The sequence below is a fragment of the Lissotriton helveticus genome, chromosome 4_1 (genome assembly GCF_964261635.1).
Source record: "Lissotriton helveticus chromosome 4_1, aLisHel1.1, whole genome shotgun sequence".
Classification (NCBI taxonomy): domain Eukaryota; kingdom Metazoa; phylum Chordata; class Amphibia; order Caudata; family Salamandridae; genus Lissotriton; species Lissotriton helveticus.
This window is the reverse complement of record NC_136063.1, coordinates 1,727,949,424-1,727,971,431: the sequence shown is the minus strand read 5'-3', so window position 1 is coordinate 1,727,971,431 and position 22,008 is coordinate 1,727,949,424. Positions and strand designations below refer to the sequence as shown.

Here is a 22,008-nt window from a genome sequence, read left to right as displayed (position 1 = left end):
GAGATCATTAATCAATCACCCCTATATATTTCCCAGAAAACCTAAATGTAGTTGGCACATTGTCTATATGTATATTTAGCAAATTTGCCTTTTCTGCATTGTTGTCTCAGATTTCATACCTTTTCATGGGCCATATTTATGCTTTTATTGGACTCAGTTCAACACAGCTAATCAGTACCACAGTGTGTGTTCTGTGTCACAAAAATTGGTATTGGTAAAATTGGTTTCATCTATGTGATCCATTTAACTTGACTGTGTTAGATTCATACCAAAAGCACCAGTGGCATGGGAGCTAAATGTAGTAGTAATGGCTGCAGTTTGGGTTTACCGCACTCACATATATGCAAAAAATATATCGTTGCCTCATATATAAGACAAAAATATATGGAGGCTAGGAAGACCACTGTACTCTAACTGGCCTGCAGTTTAAAGCAATACAGTACTGCATGGCAGGGTAAAGTGTCTTTGTCATGGAGGAAAACCTTTTTGTACATTAATACGTCAACCCTAAACTGTACCTTGCAAACACAGAAGGCAGGGTAACTATTATCTAAAAAAGTGTCACTCCATATTTAAAAAGTGGGACCTCACAGTGACTTAAGGTGAAAAAGTTATTTCACTGTGTATGTCCAGCTGTATTTTCTATAAGATCAGCCTAGGCTTGATTAAAATATTTCATTTTGTATTTTTGACTAGGAAAATGCTAGTAAAGTGCTGTAAATTAAGTTCAGTTTTCAAAATCTGATTTAATGGTGAAATCAGATGTTTGATAACTGGCGGGGAAAAGTACAATTATAAAAACTGGCTTAAAACCAGTTCTGCTACACATCTTACCACCAGATCTAGAATACACTTCATTGGCTGGGAGAGGTTACAATCATGGCTTAGAAGACATTGGCATGTCTCTGAGCCCAGGAAGGACAGGGAGGTGTTAACTTCTGACAGCTTAGTAGGGATAGTTAGAAGTGGACAGGATGAGTTGGCAGAACAAAGGACCAACCTAGCACTACCTCTTTTGACTTAGAGGTGGTAGGGATGGCTTCTCATATTAATTCCTAGAACCCACTTAAACAGCCAGGCTCCAGTCCCAGTGGGCAAGATAATCAGTTTCGACCCTGTCAAATGGGAGGAGAGTTCATTGTAAAAAGGGGAGTTGCCAACAAGCTAGAGTCAGACCTGCCTAGTGGCAGAAGGGTTCCGTAGTTTTGAAAATGGAGCCCCTAGGCATTTTTATAGTACGGAAAAGAGGAAGTGCTGCAGAAGGAGGTGGAGGGATGCAAGGTAATAGTTCGGATTGAGTTTAAGAATTTCTCCAGTCACCGGCTAGTGCACAGGATAAATCTGGAACCACAACCAACATTCCTGACCTGGGCAGTCTCCACCTGAAGAAGATGGCCCTGCAGAAAGAAGGCCTCTGTTCGCTGCTGGAAAAAGAGGTCTCACTCATTGACTCAAGGACTCCTGTAAGTACCCATGTTATGCATGAAATTCTGCTTTGCCATGCTCGTAGCTTCTGGTGACAAACCCTAAGCTTCAGCAAGAGCTCGAAGACAATGTATACAACTTTGAGGGACCTCCATTTTAGAGATTATGTCTGATGGTAAGGGGCGACCCCTTGGTGTAGGTGACCCTTGCTCCATCATAGACAACTAGCGTAAGAAATTAGACTACCCCTCAAATGAAATTAACCTGAGTTCAATCCCCTGGTAGCTATGGGGCTTTCTGGGACATGCAGAGTCCTCTTTCTTGTGCGCCAACTTTCATAACACCAGGGCTGGTGAACGGGTCCTTGGGCTTCAGCTCATTAAAACCTTTCTGGCCTTAATTATGAAGGCCTTGCAACACTTTTACACCACCGTTGTGTTACTTTTCATGATGCAGCGACGGTGTAAACAATGTGCTACATTGTGCCATATTTACAAGGTAACGAATCTTGGCAGATGAGTCACCTTGTTAAGCCCTGTGCCACATTATATCTGCATCAGGGTGGGCATTCCCATGTAAAAAGGGTCATAGAAGTGTCACAGTGAATCACAGTGAAATCTATGAGATTTCACTGCAACACTTCTAGGATGCCACTGCGTCAAAACCTTATGGCTGCCTCATGGTAGGCATGAGGGTGGTACAGTGCCATAGGCACAGGCCTATGCCATGGATTGCTGGAGTTGCGTCATGCATGCGACACAACTACAGCTATGCGTGATTTTTGAGCCGACAGGTACGTCAGGATTCCTGACGTATCTGTCGTTCCTTGTGGCATGGAGCGCAGTACATTAAATATGGTGCATGCATCGTGTTGCAAGGAGGGCACAGTGAAAACTGTTGCATCACTGTTTTAGCGCAGCGATGCAACAGTTTTCATAAATGAGGCCATTCATCCTTTGCTTTGAATATGAATGGGTATCCTTCCCTTTAGAACCCTTTAGGGCCTTGCCCTTCCCTCTGTGGAAGGAAACTTAAGACACGCCCTCTGTGGTCACTCCAGGGTAACTTATTGGACACTCTAGTGCAGATCCAGAGTTCAGCTTCCTCCCCAAGTTCAATGGGCATAGGGAACTTGGGGGGATATTTACAACAAAATGTCTGAGCATGGTGTTACGCCAAAATTGATAACACTGAGCTACGACATTTTTAAAATGCAGGGATGTGCCCTATTTACAAAAATACGGCGCACCCTGTGTATCCCCTAGAGCTGGCGCTAATAAAGCCGTCTAGTTGCAGTGCATGGAGGCACTCTTGCGCCATGTTGCATGGGGTGCCTGCGCCAATCGGGTGCTTGTTTATGTGCAGGAAGGGAAGGGAAAGGAAAGGCGATTTGCGATTGCAAAATGCAGCGCACATGGAAAGAGCAAAACATGGGGAGAAATGAATAATTTCAACTGATATCACTAGTTTAAGACCAAGTATTCCCTGGTCTTCATTTCTGGCGCTGCCCCAGCCTTGTAAATATGAGGCAGCATCAAAAAGCAATCTGTGTTACTGCGAAACGCCCAAATGCAATCCCCATTGCACTCCCCTTTCATGCTAAGTGAAGTGTGAAAAAGGGCTTCATTTACAAGGTGGCGTTAACACTGCTTTGTAAATAAAGAGAAGGGGATATCCCCACCAGAACGTCGCTAAAAGTGATGATCAGCTGGCGATGTCCCCTTGTAAATATGCCCCTTGGTATCTATCAAGTGCTGACACAACACTGTAAAACAATTGTTTACTTTGCTGCCCTTCACCGAATGAGTGAAAGAATCCATAGATCATGACCATTACTGGCACAACTGCTTCTGACAATCTCTGAACTTCAGGCACTACTTCTCATGGGTCAGACCAAACTTAGCGAGAAGCGCTTCCTTCATGAAGGCATACTTCATTTGGTCAGCTACTTCTGGAATCAATATGGTATCCCTTCCCCAGTGGGCACGTGCTTCCAATGATGGCCCCACTCTCCCCTCCAGTCCGCCTCTGGGATTATATGCATAAATATGGCACCTCGTATGACATAAAACTCTCATCTCAGTCGCCCTCAACACAGTGCCATGCACCAGCTTTTTGGGGATGCGGACTGGTTTACCTCCCCTAAGCCCTCTTCTGTCGCTGCCACCATCTTCACTGGACTCAAAGGCACTCTTGGCTCTCAGGTCCATATGTTGCTGGCATCTCTCAGGGGCCAGCAGCATTTTCTTTGCTTCCAGAGCTAACTTGTTATTCTCCTGGCCCAAGGCTCCTGCTGCCATTTTATCCTTAATGGCAAGAGAAGCCAACTGCAATTTCTGAGCCCCCTCTGCTTGTCTGTCCCTCAGTTCTGATTAGGGCAAACTATGGACTGACAATCTGCACCCTGCTCTGAACAATGCAGGTGAGGCTACTTTTTGGGACACACACTACGTTGGCACTGAAACCGCCTCAATGTCATGTTCCTTTTCCTCCTTCATCTTCATGCTCCTGTAAGGTGGATTGTAAAATGCGTGCCTCCTCCTAAGCTCTGAGTGCAGTGTGGTAGTCCTCCTTCCTGGACTCCCTGCTCAGCCTTAACCTTCTGTACTTGCACATCTACCTCATGTCTGCCATGCTGAGGCTCTCAATTTTACACAGGTCTACCTCCATGCTTGCAGACAGCATAGGTGCAAAAATTAAGGACAGGAATGAATTTAGGAAAAATCAAAAATGCCCATTGACAAACCAAAATCCCAAAAAAAATCCCAAAAGTATATTTTTGCTGTCAATTTAAAAAGGGATTTTTAATTTCAACTTAAACCACTGCTTGGTTCAGTGAAACACACGTCCTGGATCCCACTGCTAAACACAATTGCAAGAAATAATATTACTATTTGGGGTGGGTGACTACTGACCTCAAGGAACAATCACAACCCTTGTCAGGTTTAAGTCTCAAAGTCACCAAATTAACCTCAGATCAACCCCCTGATTGCTGTGGCACAGAGCAGAGAGGCTTAACTTATTAGGTAATGTATAAAATATTAGTGGTTGTTTAAAAAAATGAAAAATGGTTGTTTCATGACCAAGGTAAACACTGATTTACAATGATGCTAGAGGGATCATTCTGTTGTGGCTTCTTATCCCAGTCATATTTCCTCTTAGTGATATCTTGAACAGGTTCTCCACTTACCCTACGAGAGGTTCCACCCAACCCTAAATGAAAAATTTACAGCCACGTGCTGGCTCTCCTTATCTGAGAATGCAACTGAAGCGTTAGGCATCCCTTTGGGGTCTGCAATGGCCTTGCCCAGGGTAGACAATGCAACTCAAGTCTTTAGATAATAACCTCAGGGAAAAACATGGTAATGTTTCAGAGGCAAGAGACCATGGACACCTTATGCTAACACTGATTAGTCACTTATCAGCATCAGCATTCCTAATATCCACACAGCCCGGCACTAGTTCCTTTGACCTGTGTGAAAGACCGCATAGTAGAGAAACTTCCCACATTTGAAAGTACCATATTTAAAAAGGTTCTTCACTTACGACAAAAACGAATTATATAGTTTCTCCTGGCCCTCTGTAGAAACTTCTCCCTTAACATATATTTTGCTCACTTTGTTTCACCCGAAAGCACGTTTTGAAAGCATATCTGCTTGTTGCTTATTCAGTTTAATGAGAGAACTGGTTAAGAAAAATGGCTTCGGCTCAGTCATATGCTCAAACTTGTCACCTTTTTAGGGAAAACCTATTTAGTATACCTCTTTCTAAGCATGCCATTTACCCTATGTCAAATGATTTTTCACTGAATGCAGATGTAAAAACAAAAACTATAAACGTTTAGGCATTTTGATGTAGCCAGAAGTTTTTATTTTATTTTCTGCCTTTTTCGTACTTGCATGCTTAAAAGGAAACGTCATTCACATTTGCAATTAAATCTAAGACATGCATTATTCTTTTGTAATAATAAAAAAAAATACGTTTGAAATGAGAAGCCAAAGATCCCTATTGTGCTTCAGATATCATTAGCACACTGCCCTGAGCTTTATTAGTGCAATTACAACTTTTCAATGTCTCTACAAGAAATAGGAATGCATATATTATTTATATAAACAACTCAAACGTTTAAGAACACTTTTATCTAAAGGATGTGGAAGCTCTGGGCACTGACCATGAAGATGAATCGATTATTTTGCAGACTAGCTGACCGCATATTGTTTGCTATCTGTAGACTGTATGGATTCCTTTATTTCTTGTACGAAGCACCACTTGCGGCCATTGCGCCCACTGTTGGCCGCAAGGGAGGCATGCATACATGATGAGATGGAGTAGAAAGAGACGGAAGCACAATTGGGACACAGAGAAAACACCCATGAATTGAGTGCTAGCCTTTACTTTAACTGGATGTTCTACTTCAACCCACAGCAGCTTTGTAAGCAGCGGCTTTTAGTCCAATGTAGAGCAATTGTGTTATGTGGCTTATTCTTATGTACAGTGCGTATTGTAATCAAATATACATTTCAGGGTCTGCAACAAAACAGATGCTGTTTCTAAATCTCCTAGCCATTGAAGCTTATTGACTTACACAACCTGCAAGGGCAATCTCCAGCTTGGGACTTGTCTAGGAACGCGACGCGCGACCTCACCGCTGTTCTTGGACGAAGATGTGGCCTATGTTTTGTTGATCCTTGGAACGCCCCATTGGCAATGCATCTGGTCATCATCCGCCTACATGTGAACGAAACCTGAAACCTGTCCCCTACATGACGCCATCCAAATGTTAATACTGCAGATACTCTTTCTTTTTAATACCACCTGACGTTATAATGAAGTCTCACTCTATTGTTGTGTTTAGTTTTAATATGTGTGACCTATCTACATATATCCATTGTCTGCACTTATATATATTTATGCCTATTTATTTTGCGTACTCTGAAAAGCAGAAGTTGTAGCTAGTATTTTTCCCAATTAATTTAAGTGCTGCAGGTACACTTGTTCTTCTATGTCTGTTGGGTTTCAATGCTGAAGCATAGTGTTACAATGCTACAAGCAGGATTACAAAATAGACACAAAGCGTCAGCTATATAAATGTCATACTCTCCCATACTTTGTTTTAACTCTTTTCTGTCAATCTGCACTGCTTCTGGCCGGGGAGTCATGGGAAGAGAGACTGGGTAGCAGTAAAATACAAGGGGGCAGATTTACAATAAACTAACGCAGCGCAGTGCAGCACATCATTTTGCTGCGCACAATATGTCACATCTCTGTGCTCCCCCCTGCACTGGTGCACAAACTGCTGCCATGCGCTGACGCAGGCAACCTTGCACTAAATTTTCAGATTTTGGAATTGGTCTGATATCGACCTTTAAAGAATGAATGTTGATACTAAATATGTTGGGCGCAATTCAAAAACATTTTGCTTTGACTTACTCTTTTAGTAATCAAGGCATTCAGATTTAAGCCAAGTGTTAACCATACCAATATCTTTGAAAAAGAAAATGAGGCTTTCAAGGAAATGTCATGCTGATTGGTGTGAGGGCACACCTATTGTATGTGTGTGGCAACAATTACGCAGTCATCTAATGTTATTGCCCCAGGGAAACATTTCATTCGGTTTCTGCTTTTTTGCTAACTTACTTTACCATAAGCAAGTGCTCCATAGGAGAAACATTGTCACTTTTAGCAAAGCTACTTGACATTGAATACCAAATGATGGCATCCCCTTTGAAAATAGGTTGTTGGAACCCAAGCTCAAAAACTTGTGATAGAGCTGAGGTGCTAGAGAGCAAGTACTTCCACTGAGAATTTATTAAAGCCACCTAAGAAATACACAACTGTCCATGGCTGAATTAGCAATGGCGTGGGGATATATTTTTGCTGGACCTCCTACAGTGTAGGGAATGTAGGGGCCCACGCTGAAGCCAAATACAGCCCACATTTTTGTAAGTGTAATGGGGAACAGTGCCCATTCCACTGTATGTTTGTTTCCTCTAAATATCCTCTTCAAACAAGCATTGGAAATGCAATAGGTCTCGCAGCATTAGAGTTAGTGCTTTTAGAATTGTTTATGGGTTTTTTTTGTAAATCTTTAGCATTTTTGTTTCCTGTAGCCAATGCTAAAGAATTACAAATAAAAAAAGCCATAAACAATTCTAAAAGCTCTAACTCAAATGCTCCGAGACCTATTGCACTGTGTGAGGGTGAGTGAGGGTGAGTGAGGGTGGGTGAGGATGAGTGAGGGTGAGGATGAGTGAGGGTGAGGATGAGGAGTTGAGGGTGAGGAGTTGAGGGTGAGGATGAGTTGAGGGTGAGGATGAGTGAGGGTGAGGATGAGTGAGGGTGAGGGTGAGGAGTTGAGGGTGAGGATGAGTGAAGGTGAGGATGAGTGAGGGTGAGGATGAGGAGTTGAGGGTGAGGATGAGTGAGGGTGAGGATGAGTGAGGGTGAGGGTGAGGAGTTGAGGGTGAGGATGAGTGAGGGTGAGGATGAGTGAGGGTGAGGGTGAGGAGTTGAGGGTGAGGATGAGTGAGGGTGAGGATGAGTGAGGGTGAGGATGAGTGAGGGTGAGGATGAGTGAGGGTGAGGGTGAGTGAGGGTGAGTGAGGGTGGGTGAGGATGAGTGAGGGTGAGGATGAGGAGTTGAGGGTGAGGATGAGTGAGGGTGAGGATGAGTGAGGGTGAGTGAGGGTGGGTGAGGATGAGTGAGGGTGAGGATGAGGAGTTGAGGGTGAGGATGAGTGAGGGTGAGGATGAGTGAGGGTGAGGAGAGGAGTGGAGGGTGAGGAGTGGAGGGTGAGGAGTGGAGGGTGAGGATGAGTGAGGGTGAGGAGAGGAGTGGAGGGTGAGGAGTGGAGGGTGAGGAGTGGAGGGTGAGGAGTGGAGGGTGAGGATGAGTGAGGGTGAGGAGAGGAGTGGAGGGTGAGGAGTGGAGGGTGAGGAGTGGAGGGTGAGGAGTGGAGGGTGAGGAGTGGAGGGTGAGGATGGATTCGCCATTGGTGTGACGGTCAAGAAGGGTTGCCCTAAATTCAATCAAGAAATTGTACTTGCATACCTCAGATGTGCCAGGGCGCAGGTAGCTTGAAGTACACGCAGCCGCCAGGGCCTAGTAACACCACACACGCAGGAGATATAAACACAGAAACAGACGGATTCGGGAAGGGCTTGTGCTGACACCAGTCACGCAGGGGCACTTCCAGGGCTAGATGATTGCGAGCGTCAGTCACAAACACGTGCTTACGTTCAAATGCAAAATGCGCACTCACAAATAAAGTATATTGAGACGCCCGCGCATAAGGAGCGCACGCACAGATTGGGGCACAGCCAACATGTACAAGTGCACTTAATGCACACCCAGAACACACCATTCGAGTCAAAAACTGACAAGCACACACAATGTACACGGACGGGGTCTGACAGGCATCTATGCACAGTTCCTCCACAGTGGCACCTACTGATACCTATGTGGAGTAAACGCACGCACTGAAAGAGAAAGCTCAGTTTTATGCAATTTACAAAGAATAGCCTCGTTCAATAGCATAGGGTGACCAGGCGTCGCGGATTTGCCCGGACAGTCCCGGTTTTTCTCCAGCCTTCCCTGCAGATTTCAGGAAATTAAGGTCATGTCCCGGTTTTTAGAGACGGTCGGCTGAACTAACAGTGGGAGGTACCTTTTAATGTTTTGCAAAGCATGGATAGTTAGCAGCTGTTATAAGAAAGCAATCTAATTAACAGGCAAGCTGCTGTGTTTATGGCTTTTTATGAATGTTCTTACTGTCTCTTCTGTAATTCTCTGCTGAGGAGCGCTGTCATCGGTGCGCTGGGTTGAATTACAATACTATTACGAATGGTTGTTCTTCTTTAAGGCACTTGTAGCGTACGATACACTCCGGGCGGTGTCAGGGTGCTAGTCCGGGCTTTGCCTTGCTTTGCTCCGTTCTTCTGTCATGTACCAGTTTGTCCGACATGGAGTATGTTTATTTAGGCATTAATACATAGTGCGAGTTGTTTATAAGTTTATGCATGTATGCATTTTTATATAGTGCGGACATTAGCCAAAGGTTCCAAAGCGCTTTACAGAAGACATACATATTACATATTCCTAAAATGTTCCTACATATAAATAAAGTAAAGACAGTAGAGTGTGGTATAAATTGCAGCAGTCATAATATTTGTAGAATGTACCATGTACCTGGATGCAGGGGCTATATGTGTAACACAGAGATCAATAGTTCCACAGCCATTAAACACAGGACGTGTTCAGCCGGTTGGGGATGCTCTACAGCCATTAAACACAGGACGGGTCAGCAAGTTGGGGATGCGCAATATTATATTTGAATGAATGAATAAATGAGATTGCTTGTATTACCCACGCTAACAGCAATAGATACCTTGGCATACATTTACAATTCCAAAGGTCACTAAGAAAGAGGAGAAGCTACTATTAAAAGGAAAGAATCGTACAAAACAATTACAGCTCAAACAGAAGATGAATGAGCGCGTTTTACAGAAAGATAAAGCGGGTCCTTTAAACCTCGCAGCTCCCCTCGAGATTTCACACGGGTTTGTGAAGATTAGGCCATGGGGAGAGAATGTGACATCAGTCTGGGCTAACCACTTCTGAGCGGGGGAACCAGGTTCTAATCTTGGGGTTGGCTCGACATCCAGTGATCCTGGGGAAATCGCATCATTATCCGTACCTACAAAAACCAAATTTGTCCTTGTGCAATGTAACGGGTACCATGTTAACCGTTCCAATCAATAGCTTAGAGTTGAATTTGCGCTATATCAAAACTGCAACAAAAAAAAAACCTGCAAAATACAAGTGTGCAAGATAGGATCCTTCGGTTTGCTGAGCAGCTGAACTGCAGTATAGTCCGGAAAACGGGAACGCTTCAAGACTTGTATGTTAGTTTGTTGCGTTAGGGCCCGGACAGAGTAAGTCACGTCAGTCTCATGTCTCCATGGGGCTTGAGGGGCTGTGGGGAAGGTAGTCTCATGACTGACATCTCAATGGAGGTTCTGGCCTGGAGCATAAACAGTCACGGGTCAGGTTGGTGTCTCTATGAGGCTTAATGGACTGGGGCAGAGGCTCTGCCGCAGAGCCAGTCACATTTCTTGATGCTGAAGGGCTGCATGTAGTTAAGTATACTGCCGGATGTAAATTGCTACAATAACTCCTCAAGTGTATTAAGTGTCACATAAACGTTGCTGAGCACCGCGCTGAGAGTAAAAGTGTGTTTGAAGGCAAGCCTCGATGTCCATGACAAAAGAAAGGCGCGCTGCCATACTTGAAGAAGGTGGGCCTCTTCCAGCAGAGAATGGACCCCGGGGCGGGCCAAGTACGCCTCTCATAAAAGAAATGGCGGGGATGGTGGAGAGTCAACCGCACAGCATTTTTATATAGCGCGGACATTAGCCAAAGGTTCCAAAGCGCTTTACAGAAGACATACATATTACATATTCCTAAAATGTTCCTACATATAAATAAAGTAAAGACAGTAGAGTGTGGTATAAATTGCAGCAGTCATAATATTTGTAGAACAGGACGAGGACTGGCGCCAAATTTAAGACATGAGGTAGAGAGGGGCGCCTCGAAGCATGATCAGTGTAAAGACTAATCCAGCGAGGTAACATCCTAAAAGAGACGCCAGGGCCGCGAGGGCAGAGACCAGTTTAGGCACACCGTGTGTGTGCGCCCTTCTCTTCTGACAGTCACTTTAATTAAACCAATACACTGCAAATTAAATTAAATATAACTCGCATTCAATCAAGGTTCATTTAACAAATGCGTCACGCGTTGGGCAGCAGCCTCAGCATTAAGCCGGAATCAAAGTGACAACAAGCTCTCGGCATTGCGTGGCGGGAGGGGGCGGGGGGAACGTCGAGGGCAGGCAGGATGACTCAGGGGAGGGGGCGGAGCGGGGCAGAGCGGCATGTGGGTGTGAACAAGCCGGGCCTTTGAAGTGAAGCTAAGCTTCACTTCAAAGGTGTCGGAGGAATGCGGGCGGCTGTGCACGCGCTTTTAAGCTCAATGCACATGCGCATTGAGCTTAAAAGTCACGGGCACTGCAAGGAATCGCCACGATTCCTTGCAAGTTAGATAAAGTGTGGATGAGCCCCTATAGTCTCGCTTGCTCGATGCGCATGCGCATCGACAGGCGAGACCTAAAAATTAAATGGGCCTCAAAGTATTCTCAGTAATACTGCTTAGAGAGATTCTCCTTCTCTTGTCCACCTAACTTTCAGATTTTGTTAAATTTGGAGCCTATTACTTCAAAAAACCTGAGCTTTACAACACCTTATGGTGTTCATTGCATGGACATGGAATATAGTCTCAACCCCCATTATAGTTACATTTGAAGGAATGCTTTTTCTTCAAAAAAATTAATGATAATTTTTGTGACTTAATTTAGTCAAGAATCCTTGACTGCTCCTATTAACATTAATGATCATTTTTGTGAATGTATGTAGTTAAGAACCTTTAACTACTCTTTTTAACCTAAAAGTGTTTTGGTTTTCTTATTTGATAGGTTACCATGTTTTAAAATGCACCATTGTGCTTGATTTTGTATGTTTTACTTTAAAAACAACTGTCTTCTGTGACCCATATCCCACCTCCTCGAGTCTTATTTTGTTAGACTGCCCACATTGCTATTCGTACGGTGTGAGCTCTCCACAGCCATACTGTAAAAATATGAAAATGTGGTCCACAGATTCAGAATACAATGTTTTGTTTTACATAAGATATCATTTAGATGTTACGATTTGGTTTATTAGTTGAAAAGAAGGAGAAGTGGAGAAGTGTGGCTCACTGGTTAGAGGAGGCAGACCTGGAAGCAGAGGTCAGCCCGGGACCAGGGTTCAATTCCCGGCGCGGTGGGGTCTTGAGTCCTAAAATGTCCATGGACTCGACAATGCTCGCTCTGGTGCCTACTCGATTCACAGGTTCACACTCTGCGACTCTGGGCAATAGCTTGCTTAATCTCCACAAAGGCCCCTCGCGGCGGGATGCCTGGCTTTCACCTTGCGGATACCCTGCCGGGGTTATCTCACAGGGGAATACCAGGACGGGTTCCCTAAGCAAGCGCTTAGAAACCGCTTGGTGATTACCGCTATATAAATTCATTTACATTTACAAAAAAGAGGTTTAATATGGGTTTGAATTGCATCACTGCTCCTTCACTGGCTTTCATAACCAATATTGTGGTTTGGAATGGAGGACAGTCAACAGCAAGAAGTCAAACTATGCACAGTAACTCCTAAAAACAGTATTTTTGTTGGACATGGAATAAAATGCATAGTTTGCTGGCTAAAATGTAAATTAATGTTGTCAGCATTAATATATTATTTATCACATATCAGTTTGGAAAGTGTATTCATACATTAAATAGCTGCATCCGTGGGCATGTAAAAATCCCAGAAGATACATTGAGAGGCATTTCAAAAGTTGATACCCCTGAAGTTTGACCAATGACCACAAATAATAGTTCAACAAACAGTGAAGCATCGATGATCCTCACTGTTTCGTACTCTTTTGATCTTTGTTTGCTTTTAGGAAGTCATGGATGGCTGTTGTAAGACCCCATGTCACACAGGATCTCAGGATTATGAGGGAGCCCCCCTGGTAAAGGAGTGATATCTTCCTTCCTCTTGACTCCCAAATGGTCTTCATACACTGGCGTAGGCTGACGGAATACTGCCCAGTCTGTGACTGCATGTTAGCAATGAGCACACTAAGAGGGTATAGCATCAAACAGGTCACCATACCATTGATGCTGCCAGACACAAATGCAGGCAGCCAGCTAGGTAAGCCTCTTTCTGATAGGCTATCACGTAATGGGTCCTTGAAAGAGAAATACAGGGCGCTTCCCAGACCATTTCTTAGAAGAACTGGAAATAACCCGCGATAGTAGCCCATGGTCAAGCTTTCTTTCAGACCATAGGAATTAAATTCTCGTAAAATACTGTGGATATTTGGAAAACTGGTAACCTTCCTCCCATCTTGCATAATATTTTGGACTCGTTCAAAAGGGCTGAGGACGAAAGCCTCGACAGATCCAGAAAAGAAGCCTGCAGTCCAACGGTCTTTGAGTGTGTAAGGCCCAGAGGGATTTCCTGAGAACAAGTTTAGGAAGCTATCATGTGTGCCAAATAGCAAGGTCCCTTGGATTGTCTTTGCCACTAGTGGTGGGTATATCCCCCTGTAGAAATTGCGAAGGCCTTCCTGTCGGAGCTGTCGCATGGCCGCCCTCATGGCAAATGCATGGATCTGCTGTCGAAAGATGGTTTTGTAGATGGGAAAGGTCACAATGGTTGACAAGAAGCTGGAGACAGCTCCAATAGTGTAGCTCCTTTTGCTCCATGTCAAATGTGTCCTGTTTGAGTTACCACTTACATCTGCCTTCATTATTTATACAGCCTGAGTCTGAAATAAAAAAAAGATATGGATGTATAAAACAGTTTCCACGTTTTAAAACACATATTTTAACTAATTAAGCACACAGTTGTAGACTAACGAAAAATAACCTATCTTTCACCTTTATAAATATTTCAGTTATAGAATTAGCCCACCATTTGAACAGAAAAACATCATAAAAACAAATGATGGTTAGTAACAGTTTGACCAGAGGATAGGCATTACATTTCTTTTCATTTAATTTAATTAGCAAATATAAATATGGCAAGGCTCCTAAAATCTAATCAAGCAACCAATGTGAAATATTCATTTGCAGCTTTATACCAAAAGCCATTTTCCTTTGTAAACCTTCTTTACATACACAAACGGCGTGATTAGTTCGTAATATAGACTCTTTCATAAAGCCTTTAACTCATGAGTCACATTACTCCACTCTGGTGTTATATGAATTTAAGAAATATGTTTATTGGTTGAGTGGTTTGGAAGCCACACTCAGGCAACAACCACAATCCTTGTCAAGGTGAACCACAAAAGTCACTAAATTAATCTGTACTTAACCCTCTGCTAGCTGGCCACAAATAAGTCAGGCAATGTGTTAAGTATTTACAAAATACAACAGGTATTAAAGTGAAAACACAACACAAGAAAAATCCAAATTAAACTTTAATAAATAAAATGCAATCAGACCAACAAAAATCCAATTAAGAGAACCAGAGCTATTCAGTTTATAGTCTTTGGTAAAAATTAGCAAATAAATTTACAATGCACCACTCGCAGTCATCTAGTTGCACTAGACCAGGGGAAAGTCAAGGGTTCAGGCTGACAGGAATGTAGCGTGGGTCAGATACAAGGGCCAGGTGAGTCAGGCTGAAAAGTTACCCTAAAAGTCCAGCACGTAGAATTCCTTTCACGGTAGTCGTCGCTACAGTAGGGGAATTGAAGTTCGGGGGGGGGGTTACATTTTTTTCCCCGGAGTTTTATATAGCGCATACTTAACCCAAAGATATCAGGTATCAGAGTGCTTTACATGAGCACCATTTGCGTTACACAAGGACACATTAATTTTTGTTACACACAGGGAGATTAAGTGATTTGCCCAGAATCACAGGATGTTGATCAACTACTCTAGCCGTTAGACCACAACCTCTCCCCATTTACTATTCTCACTCCAAACGGGACAACAGTAGGGAAAGCGTTGGATTTCGGAGGGGAAGAATTTACACTATTCTCATTTCAAACACTGCAACAGTAGGGAAAGTGTTGGATTGTGCAGCTTGAGTGACTATATGAAACCCCAAATACCCCAACCAGAAGAAACTGAGATACAGCCACAAGTAACGACACAGATTACACGGAGTCATTTTGCACTGAAGATAATCCCTTGATAATACAGGGATTTTAAACGCGTCTGCGCTTTTCTATATAAGATCCCATGAGGGCCATACAAGAAAAGTAGCCCTAGGGCAAGATAGGATAATGTACTAAAATGATATCCCATAAAGACCTTGAGCTTAGCCCCATGGTACAAGGAACTCTAATGAAGCCAGTCAAATAGTTGTTAAAAATAGAGTTCCTGTAAGACATGGATCTTGACAAATTGTAGGTGTAATGTGATTATTGCACTTTAGATTAATGTAATTCATGCACTTGTTTACAATCTCTCCTGTTAGCAATGCACTTATTGTTAAGCCTTAAAAATAATTATTTTTTAAAATAATTGTTTTCACTTCATTTGATGTGTTATGACTATCAAGTGTATCGTTCTATGTTTTGGAATGCATTTAAATGTTATGAAACATGTGCAAAAAAAATGTAAGTAATGGCAAAGTAATAGCCAGGACCAAGAGAAGGAAATATTTCAATTGGTCCTCAATCTGCTAAAATAAATAGCAGGAACCAAAATAAGGTGGTCAAATCTTTTTTCAAAAAAAGTTTAGAAAGTTGGCATTTACTTGCCTTAGCCATTTGGTGCCTGCAGCCGGTCTCTGGGTCACATCACTGTGTTTGGGTGACAGTTGGGCTTTATGTACTCCTCCTAGACAGCCACACACAATGGGAGTTTAAGTGTGACTGCATGGGCCATCACTGGCAGGATGGAAGGGAGGAGCTGGGCACAGCCCCATTAACACTTGAATGGGCTGTGTCCTGTCTCCACACACAAGGATATGAACCCCACTGTAGTTGGTCTGGAGCCAAGGCAGGTAAGGCAGGGAATAGGTGCACTTCCAAGGCATGCCTCTAGAAGCTACTTCCTACTTCAAAGGCACAACTGTGTATATAAGAAGGACCTCAGACTCCACCACTTCACTACACTTCTGGAACCGTGGAAGCTCTGCCAGGAAGAAGGACTGCTGTGCTACTAGAAGGTCTGCCACGCTATTGGACTGCTGCGCCAAAGGAACTGCTGCCCTGCTGTGCTGACCTGCTGCATGCTGCATTCTTGCCTATGTAAGAAGAACTGGACACTTAACTTTATCTTGAACCCAGGACCTCAGAGTGACTCAAAGGGCTAGTCTGCTGGCCTCCTTGTCTGAGCCTCAAGGACACAAAAGGCTCCACAACAGCCCATGGACCTGTCTTCAGTGAGATCCTGACCCTAAGTGGTGCCTCCCAACTCCTGGACCCTTGCTGTGGCTCTCGAGCTCTTGAAATCAAGCTTTTGAGCTCTTCGCAACCACAAATGGGCCCATTCACACTGAAACTACACCACTCCCTCGGATAATCAGCATGCACTGGTGCTAGCCATCTCTTCCCATAGCAGCATCGATACCTCACGAGGGACCTCCAACGCAAAGCTCCAGCTTGGCCATCTGCGATGTCTAATCTGTTCTTCGTATGCAATGCTTTCAGTGCTTAGAAGAAGGGCTGACAAAAAGCTCCCAGGAAGGCCCCCAGGACATGGGGAACTACATGCATGCACTTCACAACTAGATGAAACACTTCTGGAAGAAAGCGCAGAAAAATCTAGAAGGCAGCCAGGAGGACATGAAATGGCAGTATGACCAGAATACAACTCTGGTTGAGTTTCAGTCTGGCTCAAATGTTCGGGTTATGAAGCCTATGGAGCACAGAGCCATAAAGACTGCTGGTCTGGGCCTTATGAGGTGTAAAATCCCAACAGTGATGTTACCTACTTGGTGGACCTCAAGACGGGTTCCTACATGTCAGTGCCTCAAACCCCACTTCAGAGGTCCTAGTCACAGATGATGAGATAGAAGAGGAGAGTTAACCTCTCCCCAACCTCTTTTCGTCTAAGGAGCAGGATAGGTCAGTGGAAGGAGTCAGCCGCTCCCCTAATCTGACCATAGACAAAGTGAGAGACTGCAGCTAGTTTTTGGTTCTCCCTTAACCTAGGACTTACTCCATGGTGTACCCATTATTTTGATACTGGGGACAGCACACCTGTGAAGAGCAACATTTACAGGTGGTCTGATAAGGTGAGAGCCAGCATTAAAGAGGAGGTCTCCAAGATGCTGGTGTTAGGGGTTACTGGATCCTCAAACAGCCCTTCGTCCAGTCCAGTGTTGCTGGTTCCCAAGGCTGCCCCTCCTGGTTTCACTCCAGAATTTAGGTTCTATGTAGATTACCGAGGCTCATTGCACTAACCAAGACTGACGCACACCGCTTCCCCAGGGCCGAAGAGCTCATAGATCAGCTGGGGGCTGGGAAATTCCTCAGCACATTTGATGTAATGCCTGGGTACTCACAGATTGCCTTGACTGAGGGGACCAAAGAGAGCTCTGGGTTCTCTACCACCGATAGGCACGTCCAGTTCAAAGTAATGCCCTTTGGGTTGAAGAAAGCCTCTGCCACCTTCAAGAGGTTGGTCAACCAGGTCCTGAATGGGTTGGAGTAATTCAGTACCACCTATTTGTACAACACTGGGGTCTTCAGTTATAACTGGGAGCACCACCTGTGCCACCTCAGTGAAGTCCTTCAGACTCTGCAGAGGGCATCCTGACTCTCAAGGCCAATAAGGGTTTAGTGGTAGACTTGGGTCATCAAGTGGGAGGAGGCAAGGTGCACCCCCTCCAGGCCAAGATTGAAACCATTCTGGCTTGAGATCCCCCAGGACCCACACAGAGGTGAGAGTCTTCTTAGGGCTCACTAGCTACTACAGGAGATTTGTCAAAGGGTATGGCACCTTTATTCCCCCCTTGACAGAGCTGAATTCCTATACGCAGCCATGTCAGGTGATCTGGATGGAGGAGTGCCAGAAAACGTTTGACACCCTAAAGGAGACCATGTGCAGAGCACCCATGCTCAAGGCTCTTGACTTCCCCAAAAATTTAATTGTGCAGACAGACACTTCAGAGCATGGCATAGGGGGCAGTGCTCTCACAGCTAAACAAAGAGGGCCTGGATCAACCTGTTACTTCCCTGGGAACAGAGATGGAGAGCCTTTGCTGTGGTCCGGGCACTGGAGAAGCTGAGACCATACCTGTTTGGTGCTCACTTCCTGGTTCAGACAGAGCAAAGACTCCCTTAGATGGTTTTTGCAGATAAGGGTTGAGAATCCCAATCTGTCGGGGTAGTCCATCACCCTACAGGGAATGGAATTTACGGTGGAACGCCTTCCTAGAACAGACCACACCAATTCTGATGATCTCTCCAGGTTTGTTCGCCTTAGTGAAGAGAGGGTTTAGGTAGGTCTCCCCCCTTTTCAGCTGGGAGAGGACACATGTTAGACCTGGTATCCTTGGCACCTTTCCCCAAAACTTTTTTCCTACAGATGACCTGTTTTTGCTTACTTCATTTTTGCTGGCCTTAGGACTACTACAGATTTTTTGCCAGTTCCCAACCTTCCTTTTTATATACGCGAAACGCGTCAGGGAGGGCAGCTGCCCGTAATTGCACTGAATAAAGAACAATGACTGCTTGCACTCTACGGTGTTGGATGGCCTGTTATTGAGCACTTTGCATTTTCTTGGGGAAGAGGTCGTTACCTGCTTGAGTGCCGCCTGGGATTTAGCGGCTCAGGATTTCTCTTGGATATATATGTATATATATATGTTCCAACAAAGGCCCGAAAGCATTCGAGCTCGCACTCCCAGCCAATGTTACCTTCCGGCATTAACATAGAGAAACCAGCTTCTGCATACCAGGAAATCCTTTATTACTTATGCCGACGCGTTTCAAGGCAACAGCCTCTTTTTCTCAGGCAACTGCAAAAACGTCAAAACGGGTTTCCTCTTTGCTTGCACTATTGTATACTGCCCCCAGTGGGCCACACCCATTGCGGTGAATTTGTGTTGCATGCAGGGACTTGTGTTGCAGGAATATATTAGTTACCCACAGTGGGTTCTGTCTTTCACATTAAAAGTTCATGCAGCATTGTCTTTATATTTAAAAAGCCCACAGTGGGCCCCACGATGCCTAGCTGGTTGAATTGATCCCCATTAGCTGTGCTAGTCGCAATGTGACTCAGTTCGTTATTGCGCAGCTTCTCTTCAAGTCCCTGCATGCAACACAAATTCACCGCAATGGGTGTGGCCCACTGGGGGCGGTATAAAATAGTGCAAGCAAAGAGGAAGCCCGTTTTCAAGTTTTTGCAGTTGCCTGAAAAAAGAGGCTGTTGCCTTGAAACGCGTCTGCATAAGTAATAAAGGATTTCCTGGTATGCAGAGGCTGGTTTCTCTATGTTAATGCCGGAAGGTAACATTGGCTGGGAGTGCGAGCTCGAATGCTTTCGGGCCTTTGTTGAACTATATATATATATATATATATATATATATATATATATATTACCTACTGGCGGTCGCCAGTAGGTATATATAGTTAGGATTTTTTCTCTATGGGTTTTTTGAAAATTCTATGTCTAATAACTTTGGCGTTTGTGGACGGAATCGGCTGAAATTTTCAGGAAAATGGCACGTTTTGTTTCTGAGCAGCCCTTGAAAATTTGGGGGGGGTTCGTCCAGTGGGGGCCGAGAAAAAAGGGGGGTCCCAAAACGTGTTTTTAACATTGAGTTTTCCATAGGGCGGTTGGCCTCACTTTTAGCCCGAACGGCTGAATGGATTTGCACGAAACTTGGCAAAATTGTAGGGACTGGTAGCCCGATGTGCCTTTTGTAGGTCTCAATATATGTGCTCCAGTGGATTTTGAGAAATTAACGTTTAAAAAAAGATATATATCTGTAACAGCGGACCGGTTAGCGCTCTGGTTCGCGGACTTTTCGCGCAACGGAGCTTTGTGAAGCGAAGCTGATTGGTTCTCCGGCGTCTGTCAACATTCCAAACAGTCCGTAGCAGCCGCCATCTTGTCTCTCGGTAGGATCGAGAGACAAGAGGAGGTCAAAACAAAGGGGGAAATAACTATAAGGGGGCATAGTAGATCCTCGCTGACCCCCTAGGTTTGATGTGGAGGTTTTAAAAGGGCCCCGCGGGGCAAAAAAAAATAATAATAATAATAATCGAACGGCTGAATGGATTTGCACGAAACTTGGCAAAATTGTAGGGACTGGTAGCCCGATGTGCCTTTGCTAGGTCTCAATATATGTGCTTCAGTGGATTTTGAGAAATTAACGTTCAAAAAAAGATATATATCTGTAACAGCGCACCGCTTCGCGTACTTTTCGCGTTACGGAGCTTTGCGAAGCGAAGCTGATTGGCTCTCCGGTGTCTGTAAACATTCCAAACAGTACGTAGCGGCCGCCATCTTGTCTCTCGGTAGGATCGAGAGACAAGAGGAGGCCAAAGCGAAGGGGCAAATGACCATAAGGGGGCATAGTAGATCCTCGCTGACCCCCTAGGTTTGATGTGGAGGTTTTAAAAGGGCCCCGCGGGGCAAAAAAAAAAAATAATAATAATAATCGAACGGCTGATGACCATAAGGGGGCATAGTAGATCCTCGCTGACCCCCTAGGTTTGATGTGGAGGTTTTAAAAGGGCCCCGCGGGGCAAAAAAAAAAAATAATAATAATAATCGAACGGCTGAATGGATTTGCACGAAACTTGGTAAAATATTAGGGACTGGTAGCCCGATGTGCCTTTGCTATGTCTCAATATATGTGCTTCAGTGCATTTTGAGAAATTAACGTTCAAAAACAAGATATATATCTGTAACAGCGCTCCGCTTCGCGGAGATAAAATTATATCTGTATTACCTAGCTGTTGCTAACACCAGTTAGCGACGGCTAGTAGGAGATAGCGACCATCTTGGGTCCCACTTTGCATGTGAGTGATATTTATCACTAATGACATGCAAAGTGGGCATGCCAAGATGTTAGCGACTGGAAACAGTCGCTAACATCGCTATCTCCTATTATCAACTTTTGGAAATATTCGAGATAAGCGCGAATATCTCCAAAAAGTAACAGCTGCCCTGAGCAGTTCTTAGCCATGTTATCCAATGGGAGGTGGATAACATGGCTAAGAGCATTAGCTCGGTAATGCATGAATATCGCGGAGTTTTCAGCGATATTAATGCATTGCGCTCGTTTTTTATCGTATTTGCGATAAACCTTGATAATAGCAAGGTTTATCTGCGATAATTTCTGACGGTAAAAAAATCTTTGCAATGCATCGTTAGGGATAAATATCGCTTAACTTTGGTAATATGCCCCAACGTCTGTTAACGTTCGATTCGAAGGAAATCAGGAATTGTTGAAAAACATTGTGTGCGCCATCTTGTCTTTTTTCAAATGCCACACTTTTGTCGTGCACGGCAGCCATTTTAGATGCCTTGACCAGATCCACTCTGTGCACGCTGTCGATCCTTAGCATGGCTCCCCACCCTCGCAAGCATCTCCCCCAGGCAGTGGTCACCCCCGCTCTCTGTTTTATGCATGGGTAATAAACCTCCCCCCATCTGCGCTGTTCTTCCCTGAGAATCACACCCTGTGCCCGCCCGACACCTCCCTTTCGCCCTATTCACTACCGCACCCTCTGACACTCCTTTTCCTCTGTGTCCGATTGTCCAGGCCGGTCCTAGGCTATCAGCTAGCCCTGCAGATGTAGTTTATGGCCACAGCTGTAAAGAATCACCCGTCTTCAAAGGAGTTATAGTAGATCAAGGCCCACACTCGATGAGATCCGTCACAGCAGAAGCGTTGCTATTATCTGAAAACCATCCTGTATTGTGATTGGGGAGGGGACCGAGCGTGAAGCGGAAGATTCCAGGGATGACTCTTTGTACATCAAAGTTTTTACAATTATGTGTCACATTA

At 44.4% G+C, this 22,008-nt stretch overlaps 1 protein-coding gene across 3 annotated transcripts in view; it reads right to left on the bottom strand.

The window, feature by feature from the left end:
* Positions 1-11,597: 11,597 nt before the first annotated feature.
* Positions 11,598-22,008, bottom strand: part of SLC25A53 (solute carrier family 25 member 53) — a 209,849-nt gene continuing 199,438 nt past the window's right edge. For all 3 annotated transcript variants that reach the window (XM_078685903.1, XM_078685902.1, XM_078685901.1), the window contains exon 2: positions 11,598-13,849. In XM_078685903.1, the coding sequence (XP_078542029.1) occupies positions 12,941-13,831 (891 nt within the window). In that variant the 5' untranslated portion in view covers positions 13,832-13,849 and the 3' untranslated portion in view covers positions 11,598-12,940. The remainder of the gene's footprint in view (positions 13,850-22,008) is intronic.